Raw genomic sequence first — 23,380 nt, 5'->3', positions numbered from 1 at the left:
GAGGAGCCTGGGGAGAGGAGAGAAATGCGACTGTCTCTGGGAAGGGCTGGGAAGGACGTTTCTGACTAAATTATTTGAAATGTTTAAAAAAAAAAAATGCATGAGGGTCATCCTTTTGTGTTAAATGGCTGCATAAAGCCATTTAATACTTTATCAAGTATTAAAACTTGATAAAGATCCGTTTAAGGTAGATTTAGAACAGATACAAAATATGCGATTAAATTGTGATTAATCGCAAGTTAACTATGGACAATCATGCGATTAATCAGATAAAATATTTTAATCAAGGCCGGGTAGCGTAGCGAACTAAGCGCCTGTCTACCACCGCAGAGACTGTGGGATCGAATCCAGCTGCCACGGTACCTCCGGCTTGGTCGGCCGTCTATACTGACACAATTGGCAGTGTCAGCGGGTGGGAAAGCCAGTGGGGTGGGTCCTGGTCATTGTAAACAGCAACTCCTACAGTTCGGTCGGGGCGCCTGCACAGCGAGGGAAGGATCTGGGAGAGGTAGTGTGACCTTCCACACGTTACACTCCCCCAGTGAGAGTCCACGCTGCCAGGTGAAAAGAAGCGGTGGGCTGGCTACACATGTGTCGGAGGAAGCATGTGATAGTCTCCGCCCTCCCAGACCCAGGAAGGGGATTGGGAATTGGCATAACGACTAACATTGGGATGGGAGAAAAACGGAAAAAGGAGGGGGGAAAAGATAAAAAAAAAATTAAAAAAATAGATTGACAGCCTTAATTTTTATGTTTTTCGCTTTTGATCCACTTCTTCTCCTCCTTTTTCTGTGTTTTTCTCCCATCCCAATTTAGTCGTGCCAATTCCCCCCTCCCCTGTCTTGATCGTTGCTCGCATGTGCCCCCCACTGGTCGGTCGTAGGGAGGGTTGATAGATACTGTATCGCATGTCCCCTCCGATACATGCGGAGTCAGCCAGCCACATCTTTTCACCTGCCAGCGCGGACTCTCATTGGCGAGGTGTAACGTGTGGGAGGCTCACACTACCCTCGCCATCTCCTGTCCTTGCTGTGCAGGCGCCCTGACCGACCTGTAGGAGTCGCTGTTTACAACGACCAGACTCCCCTCCCGCTGACTCTGCCAATTGAGTCAGTATGACGGCCGGCCCAAGCCGGAGGCAACGCTGACAGCCGGATTCGATACCGGTGTCTCTCGTGTTGGTGACGAGCGCTTAGACCGCTGTGCCACCCAGCCGCCTGCTTTTGATCTCTTTTCAACATTTGTATTCCTCTCATACGTTCCCCTATAGTGATGGTGACAATAACACAATTTCCACAAGGATAAATGGCTCAAGAGGTAGAGTGGTCGTCTGGTTGTCGGTAGAGTTGTTCCGATACCGATACCAGTATCGGAAATGCCGCCGATACTGCCTAAAATGCTGGTATCGGTATCGGCCGATACACGTAAATTGTAGCCTCTGATCCCATGACGTAATTTATCTCCTGCAGAGAGTGAGGGTTATAAAATGAACGTGTTTTAACACTTTAAGTGCCGAAAACGTGTTTAGGCGTCTTTCCTAGCCATGCTAAAGTTGCCGAGGACGCCCTAACTCGTCTTTAATATCAATATTTCAAAAATCTGTGATCGAAATCATATTTTTCCTCCGCAGCCCTGAGACACAGTACTGGCCTCCTCTCAACCCTCTAGCGGTTCAAGAGCGCCATCTGGTGGCCGATCGGCAGAAGCGCCAAACAGGAAGTCATGTGGATGAAGTGCTGATCACCCATATTACTTCCGGCCACTCTCTATAGCTCCCGCGACTCCATCTTGAAACACTCGATAATAGATCGCTCGCCCTAACTCAATAAACAACGTTATTTGGACGTATATACTATTATACAACCTGGAAATGGACCGGGTATTTCGACATCCCATAATGGAAAACTGTCTACCCCACGCTGATCGCCCAACGGCCCGCGGAGACTGGGGTGAGTTTTAGCGTGTAATATTACCGTGTTCGACACTAAACTGCTATGATGAACATTTGACCCACATTAGATGAATGGTATAACGTTGCCCACGGAATTATAAACGATCCCCCGCCCATCCGGTCACATCAGATGATACGTAGAAACTTCTAGAAGTACGTCCAATTGAAATTTTTGATCTCGCACAGATTCCTACCAAACTGTATTTCATCATCAATATAATGCATTTGGGGCTATAAATCACGTTCTGGAGAAAGCTGCAGAAAGAGATGAAAACATACTTATACTTTAGATCATATTTTAGTATGAATATGTGAATGAAAAAGTTTAACGTTGCTACACCATGAACAATACATATAGGACCTTGAATGGGCCCTAATAATGGCAATCTAGCAATAGAATTTAAAAAGTTATAGCCCTGCAAAGAAGGGGAACTTCTCCATGTTAAATAGAGCTGGCAACGGATGGTATATCATGCATTTAACCTTAGGCAATCAAAGTGTTAAAGTGTGATGCTGTTTGTCATTTTAACAGCAGATACACTTTCTTAAATTCCATTGTCCCCGACAGAGCGTGTGACGGGGAGCTCGGATGTGTTTCGCTTGCTGGTGTTATTATACTGTAGCATTAACAGCTGAAAAGCTAGCTAGTTGGAACAACATCCGCCCGTTACATCAAATCAGATGATCGCCTGTCCTTTCTCCAGGACCTGACACTGTCCGTGACCGTCTATCAACAACAATGCACCCACGGTGAATCGTATTTAAGTTAAGTAGCTACTGACTAGCGTTAGCTGACTAACGTTATCAAATGTCAATGCGGGAAGACGAGCTAGGTCAGCTAGCTTAGCTTGATAACGATACCGTGTCTAAAGTTGGTGCTATTCATAATCCAGCAATAATGGCTGCAGACCTGCAAGCAAAGTACAGCAAGTTCCAAGTGCCAAAGGATAAGAGTCTGAGGCGGAGTCTCAAAGGAGAATGTTGAATATTTATTTTGCATCGAAAATCACAACATGAACGTTCGATCTGCTACTAGTTTACAGACTGAGTAGGGTATATCTGCAGAGCCACTGGGTAGCGAGTGCAACACCGTCTAATGTCCGTGTGGATCATTGGAGTAGGGTATATGTCTGCAGTGCTGCAGCCCCATACTCATTGATTAATGATACTAATACAAATCTATACAATCACCTGTTGTTGAATAAATTCCATTACTTTCTAGTTATTACTAAAAAACAGTATATATAAAACAGTATCCGTAAAAAAAAGAAGAAAAAAAAAGTATAATTTATATAATATTTTATTTTAAAAAAAAATTAATGTATACTGGTATCGGATAAGTATCGGTATCGGCCGATACCCAAAGCTTAGGTATCGGAATTGGATCGGATCGGAAAGGAAAAAATGGTATCGGAACATCTCTAGTTGTCGGAAGGTTCCCGGTTCCCAGGCAGCATGTCGATGAGCTAGACACTTGACCCCTAATTGCTCCCAATGAGCAGGTCGGCACCTTGCATGGTTGCCTCTGCCATCGGTGTGTGAATGTGTGGAATTGTAAAGCGCTTTGGAAAAAAGCACTATATAAAATGCACCATTTACCATTTTACATCAATATGCATTTCCGTTCAGGCATTCTCAGAGGGCACAGCCTCCACCTTCGACCACTCCCTGAAGGAGAAGGCCCCCTTCACCATCCGCAATGCGCTGGGCATCCCGCTCATGGTGCAGCACAGTGCCAACCTGCGGCTGGTGGACTTGGCCATGCCGGGCCAGCTCCACGAGGTGGCGGTGGGGCAGAGCATGGACCTGGAGCACTCCGTGTTCGAGCCCTCATCCCGGGGCAACCTGTCCGCCCTGCAGCGGCAGGAGAGCTGCCTCTTCAGCCTCACCGTCGGTCAGTGGTCTGGACTCCGCAATGGTTCTTCTGATTCTTTGTGACTCTAGAAACAGGAATGCCTGTTAACGAACTCCCCCTTACATAGTCAAGCGTAGACAGAATGGTGGACTTGGATTGTGGTTAACGGTTTTTATTTCTGCTTTAACCCTTTCACTACCACACGACAGAAGATTAACCTTTCACTGCAGACGGTTAACCCTTTCACTACCACACTACAGAAGCTTAACCTTTCGGCGGCTGGGTGGTGTAGCGGAGATTGCACTCGTCACCAATGCAATAGACTCCGGTATCGAATCCCAGTCTCAGCATTGCCTTCAGCTTGGGCCGGCCGTCGTACTGGCTCATTTGGCAGAGTCAGCGGGTGGAAGTCGATGGGTGGGGATTGGACGTTGTGGACAGCGACCCCTACAGGTCGGTTGGGAAACGCCTGCACAGCAGAGACAGGAAGTGGCGAGGGTAGTGTGAGCCTCCAATGCGTTACACCTCGCCAATGCCGCCGAGCTGGCAGGCAAAAAGATGTGACAGGCTGCCTCCTTGTGTGCCGGAGGGAACACGTGATGCAAGGCTTCTATCCTCTCTACAACCGACCAGTGGGGGGCATAGTCAAGCAACGTTCAAGACAGGGGAGGGGAGAATTGGATACACGAAATTGGGATGGGAGAAAAATAGAAAATAAGGAGAAAAGGTGGATAAAAAAAAGAAGGTTAACCTTTCACTACCACACTACAGAAGGTTAACCTTTCACTACGGTCAACCATCTGTAGTGTGGTAGTGAAAGGTTAACCTTCTGTAGTGTGGTAGTGAAAGGGTTAAAGGAAAACTCCAACATTTTGCGAAATTTGCTTATTTAACATCTTCCCTGGAGTTAGACAAGAAGATGCATACCTTTTTTGTCTCTGTGCGTGCATTTAGCTTAGGGAACAGTCGCTCCGTTAGCGTAGCTTAGCTTCATCACTGGAAGTGGGGCGGAGTTAGAGCCTGACGTTCCCTACAGTGCCCTACAGTCACGAAAATTACACTCCAAATACAACTCCAAAACGTTCCTGTAAACATGTTGTGACCTGTGTATTTACCACGTGGAGAAATAAAAAATAATTGAATTCGACAATTACGTTTTCTAAGCAAATATACCTAACGACTTCTCTCTGAGCGCAGTCAGTGATTTCAACGTGTCGTCGTGATTAGGGATGTCCCGATCCGATCACATGATCGGTATCGGGGCCGATCACGTGATTTTCCGAAGATTGGGATTGACAAAAAATTATAATAGGGACATTTTTTTTTTTACTTTTTTTTTTATTATTTTTTATTTTTTATTCAACAAACATGACCATGTTCACGTCTTAAACTCATACTGAGGCCTTAGTTTTGGTTTTAAATTGCATATCATCATTCATTTATTTATTGTCACACAGAGCAGAAGAATTTTGCCAAAACAAATCAATAGTATCCAGCTGCAGAACGGCAGACCAGCCACACTCTCGGACCCAAATTATAAAAAAAAAAAAAAATAGATTTAAAAAAAAAAATTATCCCAATTTCTCACATTACATTCACACTGAATGTTGACGTTATCCAGGTGAAAACTTAACTTCATTCAAGCGAGGCATTGCAATCCTTGACATAAATCATTTGATGTATAATTAAATCAAAGGAAATGCGTTTGGGTCTGAGAGTGTGGCTGGTCTGCCGTTCTGCAGCTGGATACTATTGGTTTGTTTTGGCAAAATTCTTCTGCTCTGTGTGACAATAAATAAATGAATGATGATATGCAATTTAAAACCAAAACTAAGGCCTCAGTATGAGTTTAAAGGGGAACTATCTTATAAATGGCCTTTTTGAGTGTTTAGCATTGTTTCCTAGCTATGTGAACTTATATTAATATGATCTATGTCTCAAAATTCTCATATTGGCGCATTCTTCCAATTCTCCTCTCACAATATTCACCCTCACTGAACTGAGTCATTTGAAAATGTGCGCGATATGTGATGTCAGAGAGACACCGCTGCATGTTAATGTTCAGGCGGGGCCGAGCCGCGCAGTGGTTTAGGAGCCCAGGCTCAAAACAGCTCGAGATCTTGAGGTAGAAAAATGCTGTTTTTGAGGACTTGATTAGAAATACAAAACAATGAATAAAAAAATATATATATATTACAGAGGTGTTCCATAGACTCACAGGAATTGTGTAAAAGTGCCCAAATAGTGAAAGAAATAGTAAAATAGTTCCCCTTTAAGACGTGAACATGGTCATGTTTGTTGAATACATTTTTTTTTTTTTTTTTTTGATCGGATCGGGAAAGATCGGTATCGGTAGATACTCAAAATCACATGATCGGGATCGGATCGGGAGCAAAAAAACATGATCAAGACATCCCTAGTCGTGATTGTTGACATTCTCATTCATTCAAAGGATCCGAACCGATTGAAGTTTATGGATACCATGCCTTCAAATCCTCTTACCTTGACGATTAAAAGCCTCCCCAATTTAGAAAACAGTAATCCAATGGCTGGTATTGATATACTGCACGCTAATGGAGCTAACCAGCAACCGGACACTCAAGCAGATAACAAGAGCAATGACTTCCTTTCTGGGGGGTTTCAAAATAAAAGAGCGACGTCTATAGCAGCGGAATACGTTTATTTTGTACATTATCTAACGTTAACACGAAACTAAACTAACTTTAGGTTAGTTGTAACGTTAGTTTAGGTTTGTGTTAACGTTAGATAATGTACAAAATAAACTTATTCCGCTGCTATAGACGTCGCTCTTTTATTTTGAAACCCCCCAGAAAGGAAGTCATTATATTAGCTTTAGTGTCCGGTTAGCTTTAGTGTCCGGTTAGCTCCGTTAGCGTGCAGTATATCAATACCAGCCATTGGATTACTGTTTTCTAACTTGGGGAGGCTTTTAATCGTCAAGGTAAGAGGATTTTAAGTCATGGTATCCATAAACTTCAATCGGTTCGGATCCTTTGAATGAATGAGAATGTCAACAATCACGACGAAACGTTGAAATCACTGACTGCGCTCAGAGAGGAGTCGTTAGGCAAAAAATAGTTCAGAGTATATTTGCTTAGAAAACGTAATTGTCGAATTCAATAATTTTTTATTTCTCCACGTGGTAAATACACAGGTCACAACATGTTTACAGGAACGTTTTGGAGTTGTATTTGGAGTGTAATTTTCGTGACTGTAGGGCACTGTAGGGAACGTCAGGCTCTAACTCCGCCCCACTTCCAGTGATGAAGCTAAGCTACGCTAACGGAGCAACTGTTCCCTAAGCTAAATGCACGCACAGAGACAAAAAAGGTATGTATCTTCTTGTCTAACTCCAGGGAAGATGTTAAATAAGCTAATTTCCCAAAATGTTGGAGTTTTCCTTTAACCCTTTGTAGCATGGTAGTGAAAGGGTTAACCTTATGTTTTGATTTGATTTGATCTTTATTTATCTCGAACAACCATAAACACACAAACTTGAAATAACAAAATAACAACAACTAAATTAACACTTTGGATGCCAGCGGTGTAAGCCATCCTTGTACTCAATGGGCCACCGCTTTAAGAGATAGGGATGTGTGCCGGTGTTTGCAGGGCTATATCTATATTCTATATTATAGCTATGGAGACAATACTATGGCTCATTTGACATCAACTATCCATCGTTCAACATGTGAAAAAAGAATATATTTTTTTCATGTATACGTTTGCGTGTTATACCGTGGTGAATATTGTATAGTTTCAGAGTGATCCTGGCTAATTCCTGAAAAAGCGTTGGCGTTGCTCACCTGGACATGCTATTATTTCCAATTCAAAGGTATATAATATGTATTATGTTTCATCATGAATGCATGAAAGGGGGGGGGGGGGGGGGGGGTCGTTTTTTTATGCTTTGATCGTCAGCAACGGCATACGTTTGAGTACATTACATATGATCATTGCGATCGGTGTGAAATCATGGTTGGATCAAAGTAGGATTGATTTCATATAGTCCTTACCTTTACTAGGAGATATCCCAAAAAGAATATTCCAATTGTCTGATCGCGATTTCCAGTATTGGTGTCCATTCGGTCCCCGACATAATCCGGCACAACACATGCATTGAGGGGCATTGGACGCGTTTCAATGTGATCGGGTGAACCAAAATTCTGCGCCCGGTGGGGTTTTGATGTAACACACCATGTGCAATAAGGTTTCAAAGGGTGGGCGATACTGCCAGCTAGCAGGATGCGGCCGGTATTGCACTCTAGCGATCTCAGAATGATTTCCTATGGTAACACCGAGGTCCATGAACCTGAAATGAATAAAGAAATCGAATAAAAGAAATAACGATGAAAACCCAGACTATACTCGGGTATGGCACCCAAAGTGTTAAAAATGTTATTAAAAAAATTATAATAAATAAAATACAAATACAAATCAAATAAATATTATCTTCCTAGATATGGAAGCAATTGTCAACATAGCTCAAGACAAATGGTTTTGTTCGAGAAGGGACAGAAAGAAGCAAAGCTTATCTGGTCCTGCCCCTTCCTTACAATATCATAATATAATATGTAATAAGTTATCTATCAATATCAAAAATAATATACCTATCCACTACAGCAAAAGATAAATAATTACAAAAATACTAGTTCACGTTATTTTCAAGCTCCTCTAACTTATACTTGTCCAAGAATTCCTGTTTATATCTGCATTTAAACATTTCAATTAGTACTTGTTTTTATTGCTACATCAAGGCCATTCCAAATAGATACTACCCCACAAACTGAGATGCACTTGCTTTTGAGAGTAGTACGGACAATAGGTTGTTTTAAATTCAATTCCCCTCTTAGATTATAACCCCCATCTCTGCCCATGAAATATTTTTGTATGTTGCCCGGGACTATATTTTGTGTTACTTAAACATGAATTGTGCAGTTTTGAATTTAACCAAATCTGACAATTGATAATAACCAGCAATGATGTACAATCAGTATAGCTCTTTTTTGCAGTGTGCATATCTTTTGTAGGTTGGTTTTATATGTATTTCCCCAAACGTCAACACAGTATGACAGGTAGGGTACAATGAGTGTGCAATACAGAGTGTACAGTGATTTCTGATTTAAGATGTATTTTTAAGATGTAACACTGCGTCCACCCCCCCCCCCCCCTCCACCCCCCCCCCTTGTGTAAATATAAAGATATAGAACATGTTTGCTTCTCCCTCCAGTCCCCACTGGCTACAGTGAGATCTCCAACATCGCCGTGGACAAGCCCGGTCGCAGGCTGTATAACATCCGAGGGCCTCTGCTGCAGGAGGCGGTGTCCGTCCTGCTGCAGATAGACGCCTCCGAGGGGAACAAGGTCATCACTGTGCGCTCCCCGCTACAGGTTGGGTTCCCGCTCAGTCTTTTCAATGTCTTCCGTTGAGGACAGCCCTAATGTGTACATATTGTACATACTGTGGCAGTTCCAAGTGTAGGCGTTGCAGGATAAAAACAACTGTGGCTCCAAAAATAATAGTTTGATTTATTTTAAATCAAACGCAAACAATCAACTGTTCTCGTTCCTCTAACGTGCTTAACTTAAATCTGTCGGGCGGCTTCTCCTCTTACCGGTCTGTCTCCACGCCCCTGATGTGAGAGAGTCTGAGTGTGTCCCCAGTACCCCCTATTTCTTCACTTTCCTCAAAACGCGCACCCCGTCGTGATTGGCTAGCTGGTCTTGACGGCCTACTAGCTGCAGGTGCGCCTGGTAGGGGAAGCCCAAAATATGGGCAGAGCATATAACCATTGTGCCGGCACATACCTTCAATCACCAAGCCCAGTGGTGGCTTGGGGTTGCCACAGTACATACTGTATTATGTGTACAGTAATACCTGTAATGCAGTTGGTGGTTGTACTCTTACAATGTACCATAAAAAAATCTATGTTTGAGTAATATAGAAAAATCAGATACTCACTGAATCAAAAATATATTGAATTCTGTCTTAACAATAATCAGAAGATGAAAGATGGAAAGGTGACCTTTTTTTGTTTGTTTGTTTTTGTTTTCTTCGTTTCAGATCAAGAATCATTTCTCAATCCCCTTCACTGTTTTAAAGTACTGTCCCACATCCAGAGGTCTGGTCAAGATAGGAATGGCAGAGCCTGAGAAGGAGTCCCACGTGGCACTGGACTCCTACAGGTACAATACATCCTGTACTATTACCTCTGTCCTTGAGAAGATTAATCACTCTCTCTCTCGCTCTCTCTCTCACACATACATACACACTTGACATACATACATCTAATAAAATCAAATGTACGGTATCTCTTTCTCTCTCTCTCTCGCTTTGTTCTCTGTGTTCATACACACTTGACATACAGTACATATACATCTATGTCTCTATCTCTCTCTTTCTCTCTCACACATACATACACACTTGACATACATACATCTCTCTCTTTCTCTCTCGCTTTGTTCCCTGTGTTCATACACACTTGACATACATACATATCTGTCTGTCTGTCTCTCTCTCTCCTCTAGCTTACCCATACACTCACCCACTTACTCCGGTATATCGGTATATGGATAAAGGCTGACATACATACATTTTTGAACATACATTCAAAAGCAGAAGCGTGTTCTGCGTATTATGTGGACGTGTTATACTTGACCAATGGAAAATCCGCCTCTCCATCACCTTTGTCGTGAACAGGTACGACACTCCTGAACTCTATGTTATTTCAGAAATCCTTTGAAAGTAAATGTATCTTTTTAGGGCATTCCTAAGTACGTCGAAATTAAATAATGAAATCAAACACTATTTCTCATACATAGCTTCAAGTAACACGTGAAACAAACCCAGCTCCGATGTGTTCAGTCTGAGTAAGGTAAAGGACATGGTAACGATTAGGGATGCACCGATCCGACTTTTTCAGTCCCGATACCTATACCTGGGCTTTGGGTATCGGCCGATACCGAGTACCGATCCGATACCCGTTTGTTCAATTAATAAACTGTATGCCTCACTGTGTGGAAGAGTCTGGGATCATTCTTTTGTGCAAGGCAACATCAGGCTTGACTTAAACTAAATGAAACAACATGTAACAAATTAACACATAGATATAAATGTACTGAATTGTTATTTATTATTTTATTTATTATTATATATTATTAATTAAAAATAATAATAATAATTGAAACAATATTTTTTTGTTTTTTTTGTATACCCAATCCAGCTATTTTAGTCATATCAGGTCCTATATCCGATATCAATATCCAATATCAATATCGGTGCATCCCTAGTCCTGACCATCCCCCCCCCCACACACACAGGTGCCAGCTGTTCCTGCAGCCCGCAGGTCATCTGAAGGGTCAGTACGGCCCGTCGGCCACCTGCATGTCCTGGAAGGAGCAGGTCCACTGCAGCTCCGAGGTGCGTTCTCTGCTCCAGTGCCCCGCGGCGGACAGCAGCTTCCTGCCCCTGATGGTGACCTCGCTGGCCGTGCCGGACGAGCTGAGCTTCATCACCGTCAGCCGCGGGGAGGAAGAGTGGGACCCGGCCTACATCATCCACCTGCACCCCTCGGCCACCCTGCGCAACCTGCTGCCCTACACCATCCGCTACCTGCTGGAGGTAAGACCGGGGCCATGGCTGTTTGGGTGAGATGAAATCTAGATGTGCTAAAACTTGGGACTAGTTCTTGTTGCCTTTTGAAAATGTTGTCTTGGTTAGTGTTTATTGTGTTTCTTGTGGTTCAGTGAAAAGAGTGCTTGGTTCTCTGATCATGGTAGTAACACTGGTAGGGTTCGGGGGTTGGTTCTCTGATCATGGTAGTAACACTGGTAGGGTTCGGGGGTTGGTTCTCTGATCATGGTAGTAACACTGGTAGGGTTCGGGGGTTGGTTCTCTGATCATGGTACTAAGACTGGTAGGGTTAGGGGCAGGGTTCCGCTAGGAGCGTGCAAGCAGTGCGGTCGCACTGGGTCTCGCGAGAAGGGGGGCCTCGCGAAAAAGAAAAATATTAGAGCTGGGCCGTTAACGGCGTTAACGTGCTGCGTTAACGCGATACTATTATCGCGCGATAATATAATTAACGCATTAATATAATTTTTCTTTTTTTTTTTTTTTTTTTACATTTTTTTTTTTTACCTTTATTTACCCAGGGTAGGTTCGCTGAGCACAGATGCTCTTTTTCAGGAACGCCCTGCTTCACATTCACACAGTTCCATTCACACCTGGGAGCTGCCCAGTACAACCACAGTTGACACCATTGGCCACTGAGCAACTCCACTGGAGCAGTTGATTTGCATTGGCACCCAACGGGAAAAATATTATAGGCACTATAAGTAGACATCGCTACATAAAACAAGCTGGTCTGCCTGAGTGACTGGTGGAAGAAGGAGAAATAGAGATTGGACTGATTGAGTCAAGCCATGTCACATAGTTCAAGTTTGAAATGCTTCTTTCTGTTTTGCCCCTGAGAGTGTGCTAGATACTGTACTGGTAATATTATTTATTTGTGTTAACTTCTGAATAAAACAACTTATTAAACACAAGTACATCTTATTGAACATTATTTTGATATTTCATTACCAATTATCATAGCAAAACAGCTTTTTCAAACAGTCTGTAATGCATTTTGGAAACGGGAGATGGGCTCATGGTGTAATGGGCCACCTGGCCTGAGAAACATAAGGAGGAAAGAAAAAGTAAGGACTTACTTCTGGTCATTATTTGGGTAGAACACACATATTTTGAATGCCTTCGGCAGGTTTTTTATTTTTATTTTTTTTAGCCATTTTAATCTAGATTAAATCCAGGATTGCAGATAGATTAATCTAGATTAAAAATTTTTATCTATGCCCACCTCTAAATAATATATATATATATATATATATATATATATATATATATATATATATTTTTTTTTTAATAAAAATAAATAGAATGTTAACAATCACTTTCCATCTCAGACCTAAAATCTAGTTTTGCTTACATGCTTATATATTTCACATTAGACACGTTTGTAGAATAGTGTAGACACGTGAATGTTCCGGGCTCTGCAGATATACTATTGGTTTCAATGACCCGTTTACTTTTGTGCAAAGCATCGTGGGAGGACTAACACTAGGGGGAGCTGGTTGGCGTTGGTCTGGTAGTCGGTAGAAGAAGAGGAACTGTATCCACCCACGAGAAGCCACAGGTACGGGGTCTCTTCAGCGAGTGGACGTCTTGGCCAAGAAAAGAGCATCCTACTTTTGAAAACGTGAAATACCAATATTGCACCGGAGCAGAAGAAATAACGCTGTGTGCCGTAAGTTTATCAATACCAAGTATAGTGATTAGGTTACGCCAAGACGAAGAGGACGTTCGGCAGATGGACTGAAGATGGACTGAAGAAAGTGTTACATGTTAGAACGTTCAGTCGGGGAGAGATTCTACTGGACATCCACCAGCGCAGCTAGCTGCCGTTAGCCAGGAGCTAGCCACACACAACCACAGCGCAGCTAGCCGCCGTTAGCCAGGAGCTAGCCACAGACTTGGGTGTGTTCCGCACAGCTACAACTTAAGGCGTAACACTTTCCTCCCATGTATAGAAGTATCTTCAATGGTGAGTGAAAAACAAATCAAATTTTTTATATTACGTTGACTGTATATGCCCAGCCTCGGGCAGCGCTATTTTTTAAGAATACGTTGACTGTATATGCCCAGCCTCGGGCAGCGCTATTATTTAACAATACGTTGACTGTATGCCCAGCCTCGGGCAGCGCTATTATTTAAGAATACGTTGACTGTATGCCAAAACATTATATAAATTATTAAAAAAAAAGATTTTTACCTTTTAAAATTGGGCCTTGCATTTAAATCTTGCACAGGGCCTCGCATTTCTCCCAGACGGCACTGGTTAGGGGGTTGGTTCTCTGATCATGGTAGTAACACTGGTAGGGTTCGGGGGTTGGTTCTCTGATCATGGTAGTAACACTGGTAGTGTTCGGGGGTTGGTTCTCTGATCATGGTAGTAACACTGGGTTAGGGGGTTGGTTCTCTGATCATGGTAGTAACACTGGGTTAGGGGGTTGGTTCTCTGATCATGGTAGTAACACTGGGTTAGGGGGTTGGTTCTCTGATCATGGTAGTAACACTGGTAGTGTTAGGGGGTTTGCCACCCATTCTGAAATATGTATGCAGTCATTCCACTGTGAGGCGCTTCGTGTCAGTCGGTCCATCCCAAAAACCACGACAGGATAGAGACATTGATTGATTGAAAACTTTATTAACAGATTGCAGAATGGGTACAATACAGTACATCTCAATACAAACAACTGCTAAGAGGATGAAGACCAGAAAAAGACTTCCGTCTTGTTTACATCAGGGTCCTCCATTTTCAATTCATCAAGACTTGGCATTTGGACAATGGATATTGGTAGCCAAGTCATCACCACAAATATTACGCTAACCCTTTAAAAGCCATAACTTGTACAGTGTAAGTCTGATTGACATAATGGTGGTGGAAACCAGAATCATCGATTATTATTACCATGTACCATGCATCTGTACATATTGAGGCAGCAAGTAACAGTTTGTCATGAATCATTGTTTGTTGTTGTGTTTTTTTGCCGCGGTGCTCTCTGCGCTCCAGGGGTCGCCGGAGTTCCACGAGCTGCAGGAAGGCAGCACGTCCGACGTCCTCAACGCGCGCCTCAGCGGCGAGATCATGGAGCTGGTGCTGGTCAAGTACCAGGGCCGCAACTGGAGCGGCCACGTGCGCGTGGACCAGAACATGCCCGAGTTCTTCATCATCCTCTTCACCTGCGACTCGGACTCCCGGCTCACCGTGGACGTGAGCGTGCACGTGGCGCGCGTGCCCGGCCGCCTCGTCCTGTCGGTGTTCAGCCCCTACTGGGTGATCAACAAGACGTCCCGCGTGGTGCAGTACAGGGCCGACGACGTGTCCGTCAAACACCCGTCTGACTACAGGGACGTCGTCCTCTTCTCTTTCAAGAAGAAGAACATCTTCAGCAAGAACAAGGTCGGTTCGGCTCGCCGGGGGAATGAACCCTTTCACTACCACACTACAGAAGGTTAACCTTTCACTACCACACTACAGAAGGTTAACCTTTCACTACCACACTACAGTGCAGTGTGGTAGTGAACGGGTTAACCTTCTGTAGTGTGGTTGTGAAAGGGTTAACCCTTTGACGGGTGGCGGTGAAAGGGTTAACCTGCTGTATTGTCGCAGTGAAAGGGTTAACAATTTGATTGTGTGGCAGTGAAAGGGTTAAGTGAAATCTACTTACTGTAAATGCTTTTATGCAGAGTGATGGACATTTCTAGGGCTGGATAGATACAGTATATTAGCCAATATTACTGGCCAATATGGTTCATAGTTATCGGCCACGATATATATATATTTTTTTCCGAGTTCCATATTTTTGTTCCAACAGAACAGCATTTGACCTGTATTATATCTGAAATAGTTTTTATCTTTTTTTAATCATTTTCATGATTAAACTAATCTGGCAGAGACGCAACATTAACGATGTCCAACAACCGGATACTCCTCATTGAAAAGGAATTAAAAACACTTAGACAGTCAGACACAACGGATTAATGTAGCCGCATACACATGCAGAACACTACAGAGAGAGGGAACATCCATCTCTGTAACCGTGGTGCTGAAAGGACAGCGCAGACACTGATATGGGGAAAAAAATAGGCCTATCTGGGAAAATAACCTTACATTGAGATACAGTTTGTGGTGAATTAAGCCATATAACATATAGTCAGTGCACACAAATAACCAACATATTATGTATTTATTTTGTTGAGTTGTTTTTTGTTTGAGTGTTTTGTGTTGTCTTTCAGATCCAGCTGTGTGTGTCAACCAGCTCCCCGTCTGACGGCTTCTCTCTGGACACAGTAGGCAGTTATGGGTGTGTGAGGTGTCCTGCCACCACTATGGACTACCTGGTAAGAATGGCAACTCATAAAGTAAACATGTTTGCAGAGAACAGGTTGTAATACTTGCATGTCTGGGAACTCTTGGAGGTTCTTGGGTTGAAGCTAAAATCAAGAGTTAATTGTGCTTTTACAATCACGTCCTGAGTCTGGAACATCCGATCAGACAAGTCGCAAAATTTAAGAAACTTCTCAAGACCTACCTTTGCAAGCATTCTCTTAACACATTCTGTGCCACGCAGTTTGCCCATCTTATACCACTCTCTGCCAGTGCTGTAAGCCTATGGAGTCGCTCACCTTCTTTGCAGGTCTATAACCTTTTAAATATTATAGCTATATCGACATTACTATGGCCCATTCAACATCGGGTATCTATTGTTCCGGATGAGGGAACGTTATATTTTTCCATTCATACATTGTCGTGTTAGTACCGTCGTGAATATAAGTATGTTTTTAGACTGTAGACCAGTAATTCCTAGAACGCGAGTTATAGGCCCAGACGCATATTATACATAATCGATTGGCGTTTCGTTCCTATACACGCTATATTAAAAAATTCAAATTCATATGCTCGGTATACATTATGCTCCATGAGTTTATGAAGGAAAGGGGGGGGGGGGTCGTTTATGATTCCTTTATTGTCAAGGAACCTGTGGCCGATGAGTCTGGAGGAAAAAAATCCAATTATTTGATTTAGATCTGCTAGATCCATTTTCCGCTTGTATGACGCAATAAACGCCGAAAGCATATTGATTATTGCGTCTCGAAAGCGATCGAATGCACTCGAGTGTTTGTCTTGATCAACATAACAAGATAGCTCTGCCGGAGGATTTACCCCGATGCACAGAGCGCCACATCCGGTTTAGAGTGGAGTGCAACTCGCCCGAAATCCACCAGGCGGCGGTATTGAGGCGTTGAAATAACCGACAGGGTTCAGCTGGCTCCCGGAGCCTTCCTGGATGAATTATGAATGCCAATAGCGAATAAAGGAAATAACGATCATAAAAACGAGTAAACTCGTTGTTGGCGTTATTAGATTGGCGGGCAATAACGAGTAAACTCGTTTTTGGCGCAGGATGTGTTAATCTGTTATAGATTGTTGTGTTTTTCTGTGTTTTTGTAAAATGTGTATTTATTAATGCGCAAATGTTCTTTTTAGCTGCGACCAATAAGTGGTTGGTGTTTCACAGAGTGGTCGACTAATAATCGACTATCAAAACCACTAGTAGACACTTTGCATCATAGTGTAATCGTTCATCTGTGGTTTTATCATGGTACAATAATAAAGCAGTGGCAATGCAGCTGTGTCAGTCACTATTAACAATGGTCCTCATTCCCGGGGCGGCTACGTGGTGTAGTGGGCAAGGCACTCGCCACGAAATGCTGGAGACGCTGGGCTCGTCAGTTCGAGCCCAGCGCTCCACATTTGCTTTCAGTTTAGCTGGTCGTCCACAGTAATACACATTGGCCGTATTACGGGGAGGGAAACTGAAGGGTGGGGATCGGGCGTTGTGGACAGCGACTCCTACAGGTCGGTTGGTGCGCCTGCGCAGTAGAATCAGGAAGTGTCGGGGGCAGCGTGAGCCTCCCACGCGTTACTCCTCGCCACTGAGAGATCGAGCTGCGCAGGTGAAAAGATGCGACTGCTGTTACCTCAAGTACCGGAGGGGACTTGTGCTATGTATGACTTAGTCCACATTGCAGCCGGCTTGTGGGAGGCAAGAAACAGCGTCCGTGACAGGGGAGGGTTGAATTGGATGATACGAAAATTGGGATGGGAGAAAATATAGAAAAATGGGAGAAAAAGTGGATAAAAAAAAAACAATGGTCCTCATTCTCGAACGTGTTCGTAAGTGCCTTTGTAAATATCTTCCTGAACGCGTGAAACGGTCTTCCTAAGTGGGCAAAATGTTTGCGGCTGTGCTCCCCTGAATGAATTGTCACTCATTCTTAAACTCCAGGCGCGTTCTCGTATATCCTCATTTGCATACAGACACGCCCAGCCAGCTCTGTGTGCAAAACGGAAGTGAGAGGGTCTGCTGTTGCAGCTCTGACTGATCACAATTCGATTAGATTAAAATGTATTGTCATCATACAGAACAAGTACAATACAACAACCAACCAGAGTGCAAATGTAATAGTAAAGTGTAGTAACATACAATGTCCAGGTGATGGAACTGGTAATTTGGGATAATAATTATATGAATTCTAATTAAATCATTATAATGATAATAAATCAGTGGGATTAATCAACACATTTTATTATTTATTTTTCTATTTCATTGAACATTGCACATGTTAAAAGCAATTTTTTTTACTCAAAATGTGAGTATTACCAAGTCAACTTGTGTTCTTAAAACAATGACAATAAACATAGTTTTATTAGGTTGAAATAATGTGGTTGTGTACTTATTTTTCTGTTAACTTATTATGGATTGAAAACTGAAAACCTTAATGCACAGTAACTGAACTCAATATTTTAAAGTTCTGGTAACTTATTATTATAATTTTTTTTACAGTGTAGTCTTGCGATCAATCAAAACGTATTTACACGATATACCTCACATTCACCCTCCATTCACATCCTGGTGTTCTCCTGGTGTTCTCCATTAGGCCTGTAGGTGGAGCTATGACAGCACACGTACAGTACACACACCGATGGTGTGTGATGTGTCCAAAAATGAATGGGCAAATGTGAGTGAAATGGTCGCACTGTATGCAGCTGTTTGTCTGCATTGCATTCCCCCCCCCCAACTCAGATTTAGTTATTATTATTAATGATGTAATAATGTAAAAATTATCATTAAAAAGACCTGATTATGAGAAAAAAAATGTACGATGCATGGAATATTGTTGAGGCACACTAGTTACAACTATATTTCAAACAGGCACTCCATGTCAAAAAGGTTGCTGACCCCTGCTGTAGTGTATACTGTACACACTGACACGCACGCATGCTCCTTAGCGCGACAGCAATTTGCGACTCCAAATTATATTTTGGGTGGGAACTCTTGCGAGCACGGGGAGAACATGAAAACTCCACACAGAAAGGCCCGGGAGATAGTACAGTACTCCACCTGGCAACCCGGCAAGCTGGTCTCTAAGCCGGAATGGAACCCAGGACCTTCTTGCTGTGAGGCGACAGTGTTAACCCCTACACCACCGTGCTGTGAGGCGACAGTGTTGACCACTACACCACCGTGCTGTGAGGCGACAGTGTTAACCTCTACACCACCGTGCTGTGAGGCGACAGTGTTAACCCCTACACCACCGTGCTGTGAGGCGACAGTGTTGACCACTACACCACCGTGCTGTGAGGCGACAGTGTTGACCACTACACCACGTGCTGTGAGGCGACAGTGTTGACCACTACACCACCGTGCTGTGAGGCGACAGTGTTGACCACTACACCACCGTGCTGTGAGGCGACAGTGTTGACCACTACACCACCGTGCTGTGAGGCGACAGTGTTAACCACTACACCACCGTGCTGTGAGGCGACAGTGTTAACCACTACACCACCGTGCTGTGAGGCGACAGTGTTGACCACTACACCACGTGCTGTGAGGCGACAGTGTTGACCCCTACACCACCGTGCTGTGAGGCGACAGTGTTGACCACTACACCACGTGCTGTGAGGCGACAGTGTTGACCACTACACCACCGTGCTGTGAGGCGACAGTGTTGACCACTACACCACCGTGCTGTGAGGCGACAGTGTTGACCACTACACCACGTGCTGTGAGGCGACAGTGTTGACCACTACACCACCGTGCTGTGAGGCGACAGTGTTGACCACTACACCACCGTGCTGTGAGGCGACAGTGTTGACCACTACACCACCGTGCTGTGAGGCGACAGTGTTGACCACTACACCACCGTGCTGTGAGGCGACAGTGTTAACCTCTACACCACCGTGCTGTGAGGCGACAGTGTTAACCACTACACCACCGTGCTGTGAGGCGACAGTGTTAACCCCTACACCACCGTGCTGTGAGGCGACAGTGTTAACCTCTACACCACCGTGCTCTCTTGTCTCCTCAGGTAGGAGTGAGCATCCAGATGAGTAGCTTCAACTTGACCAGGATCGTGACCATGAGTCCCTTCTACACGCTGGTCAACAAGTCCTCCTATGAGCTGGAGGTGGGAGAGGTCCTGGTCGAGGACAACCAGGGCTCCGTCAACGGCAAGTGGCACTACATCTCTTCAACAGAGGTAAAGGACGAGCAAGCAAGAGCACATGTATTGTATTTATTATTTTTGTCTTTTAGTCTACTTTCATTCTGATTTAATTACTGGACTGTCATTATTGTTATTATTATTTCTGTTATTGTCCTGTGATTTATCGTTGATTATTACTGTTACTGTATTGTTTGTCTTGTTTCATGTAAAAAAGGGAAAATAAAAAACATGTAAAGGACAAAAGAGGGGTGTGTGTGTGTGTGTGTAGGGGTGTGTGTGTGTAGGGGTGTGTGTGTTCAGTAAATCCACTGTGTGCTGTCTGTGTTCCAGTGTCTGCCGCTGTGGCCGGAGTGCAGCACGGGGAAGCTCTGTGTCCGGGTCGTCGGCTCAGAGTGCAACTCCAAGTCCTTCTTCTTCAACAAGCAGGACAACGGCACCTTGCTGGGCATGGATGTGGTCAGTCGGCTGCGTCTTGACTGTACAATCTACTGTAGAAACTGGTGACTTAAATAGATAATAATAGTGTACAGATGCAGTACTGAAAAATCAAACCTCTGCTGCTCCTAACACCAGAGTGCTAGTTCTTAAAGGAAAACTCCAACATTTTGGGAAATTAGCTTATTTGACATCTTCCCTGGAGTTAGACAAGAAGATGCATACCTTTTTTGTCTCTGTGCATGCATTTGGCTTAGGGAACAGTCGCTCCGTTAGCGTAGCTTAGCTTCATCACTGGAAGTGGGCCAGAGTTAGAGCCTGACGTTCCCTACAGTGCCCTACAGTCACGAAATATACACTCCAAATACAACTCCAAAACGTTCCTGTAAACATGTTGTGACCTGTGTATTTACCACGTGGAGAAATAAAAAATAATTGAATTAGACAATTACGTTTTCTAAGCAAATATACTCAGACATTTTTTTTGCCTAAGCACTCCTCTCTGAGCGCAGTCAGTGATTTCTACGTGAAGCCGTGTTTGTTTACATTCTCATTCATTCAAAGGATCCGAACCGATTGAAGTTTATGGATACCATGACTTAAAATCCTCTTACCTTGACAATTAAAAGCCTCCCCAATTTAGAAAACAGTAATCCAATGGCTGGTATTGATATACTACTAACTACTGCACGCTAACGAGTTGTATTTGGAGTGTATTTCGTGACTGTAGGGCACTGTAGGGAACATCAGGCTCTAACTCTGGCCCACTTCCAGTGATGAAGCTAAGCTACGCTAACGGAGCGACTGTTCCCTAAGCCAAATGCATGCACAGAGACAAAAAAGGTATGTATCTTCTTGTCTAACTCCAGGGAAGATGTCAAATAAGCTAATTTCCCAAAATGTTGGAGTTTTCCTTTAAGTGGCACACAAGCAGCACACAAGCAGCAGAAGAGATATGAATTTTCAGTGCTGCATCTGTATGATTGGATTGGCTATTTGACTCTCCAAATTGTCATTGGGAGAAAGCTACAGTAGTACCGAGTCTCCAGGAAAGGAAACTCCTGCACACTATGCTCCTATCATTTCATTCTGAATAAAGGTTTGTATAGGTTCTAGTCTGGATACATTCTTGATCTATAAATAAGATTCCTGTCCTAAAGATTGTGAAAACGTAAGAATATTGCAACGCTTTCAGTTCATTGCCTTCACCCAAGCACACTACTAGATCTGAGCATGTGTTCTGTATTGTTTTGCAGAGTCTAGTAGGAAGAGCGAAGCTTGTGATATTAGATTTGTTGACCATCTCTCTCCATTGTCTTATAATGTGCAGTATGGAGGCATCATAGTGGACGTGAACATCTCGGACCATTCCACTGTGATCAGCTTCACAGACTACTATGAAGGAGCAGCCCCCGCCCTCCTGGTCAACCACACTCCCTGGGTCAACATCAACTATAAACAGAGGTTTTTTCTTTTCTTTTTTATTTATTAAAAAAAAAAAAAAAAAATCTCCCATCCCAATGTTAGTCGTTATGCCAATTCCCAATCCCCTTCCTGGTCGTTGCGCACTCTACCCCCTACCGTCGGTCTGGGAGGGCGGAGACTATCGCATGCTTCCTCCGACACATGTGTACCCAGCCCACCGTTTCTTTTCACCTGGCAGCGCGGACTCTCACTGGGAGAGTGTAACGTGTGGAAGGTCACACTATCTCTCCCAGATCCTTCCCTTGCTGTGCAGGCGCCGCGACCGAACTGTAGGAGTTGCTATTTACAACAACCAGGACCCACCCCACGCCGGCTTCCCACCCGCTAACACTGCCAATTGTGTTAGTATGGCCGGTCGGCCAAGCCAGAGGCACCACAGCCGGATTCGATCCCACTGGCTCTGTGGTGGTAGACAGACGCTTAGTCCGCTGCGCTACTCGGCCGCCCTAGGTTTGCAGGTCTACCGCACTAGAAACTCACAACAGAACGCAGATGCCTAAAATCTCCACTGATGTAGGCTAAAATAGTGTATCAACATATTGTGATGAGTGATAAGAAGGTTTAGTAGGAATGAGGTATTTTTTTTTACCTTTCCTCCCATTTTAATTGTTAAGCCATTTCCCCCCTGGTCGTTGCGTTGCCCTACTGTTGGTCAGGGGAGGGTGTAGACAACCACATGTTAGCAGTCGCTTCTTTTCACCTGCCTTTGAGTTTACGGTATCTCCCTGAGATCCCTTCCCTGCTGAACCCTGACCGACCAGTAGGAGTCACTATTGCAATGACCAGGACGCCTGTTACTGTTCCGCAACTGTAAGTTACTTCCTGGGTAGGCCTGATTGGCCCCGACAGGCACGTGACAGGCGCGGCCACGCCCCGCGGCAGCCTCAGGACGCGCAACGAGGCTGCTGAGAGCTGTCGCGTGGAAATAGGCTGTCTATTGCCTCGCGCTGCAACGCGGAAATAGGCTGTCTATTGCCTCGCGCTGCAACACGGAAATAGGCTGTCTATTGCCTCGCGCTGCAACGCGGAAATAGGCTGTCTATTGCCTCGCGCTGCAACACGGAAATAGGCTGTCTATTGCCATTCTCTAAGACAAACTCTAACCTTAACCAGCTCCTTAACAGCGCCTAAACTTAACCCTTTAACCTTAAGCAACTCCGAAACTATGCCTAACCTTAACCATAACCATAACCATGCCTAACCTTAACCATAAGGCATAACCAACTCCGAAAGAATATTGCCATTCTCTAAGACAAACTCTAACCTTAACCAGCTCCTTAACAGCGCCTAAACTTAACCCTTTAACCTTAACCAACTCCGAAACAATGCTTAAAGTTAACATGCCTAAACTTAACGGCGAACGAATGCACGTTAAAAAAAAAAAAAAAAAAATTGAAGGGAATCGAACTCGCCAGCAACGGACGGTAGGATCCACACCAATGCGGCGCTGCCAATTGAGCTATTTCTGGATAGTGAAAAAGGGCGTATTACTGCAACATAATCT

At 43.9% G+C, this 23,380-nt stretch overlaps 1 protein-coding gene across 2 annotated transcripts in view; it reads left to right on the top strand.

Annotated features, from left to right (window-relative positions):
* Window positions 1-23,380, top strand: part of vps13c (vacuolar protein sorting 13 homolog C) — a 216,122-nt gene that overhangs the window by 147,507 nt on the left and 45,235 nt on the right. For both annotated transcript variants that reach the window (XM_084337487.1, XM_084337486.1), the window contains exons 57-65: window positions 3,581-3,845; window positions 9,058-9,218; window positions 9,892-10,013; window positions 11,148-11,448; window positions 14,456-14,845; window positions 15,682-15,786; window positions 19,819-19,989; window positions 20,287-20,412; window positions 21,722-21,855. In XM_084337487.1, coding sequence (XP_084193613.1) covers window positions 3,581-3,845; window positions 9,058-9,218; window positions 9,892-10,013; window positions 11,148-11,448; window positions 14,456-14,845; window positions 15,682-15,786; window positions 19,819-19,989; window positions 20,287-20,412; window positions 21,722-21,855 — 1,775 coding nt within the window. The remainder of the gene's footprint in view (window positions 1-3,580; window positions 3,846-9,057; window positions 9,219-9,891; window positions 10,014-11,147; window positions 11,449-14,455; window positions 14,846-15,681; window positions 15,787-19,818; window positions 19,990-20,286; window positions 20,413-21,721; window positions 21,856-23,380) is intronic.

The sequence above is a fragment of the Notolepis coatsorum genome (assembly GCF_963971535.1).
Source record: "Notolepis coatsorum genome assembly, chromosome: 20".
Lineage (NCBI taxonomy): Eukaryota > Metazoa > Chordata > Actinopteri > Aulopiformes > Paralepididae > Notolepis > Notolepis coatsorum.
This window is presented reverse-complemented; position numbering and strand designations above follow the sequence as displayed.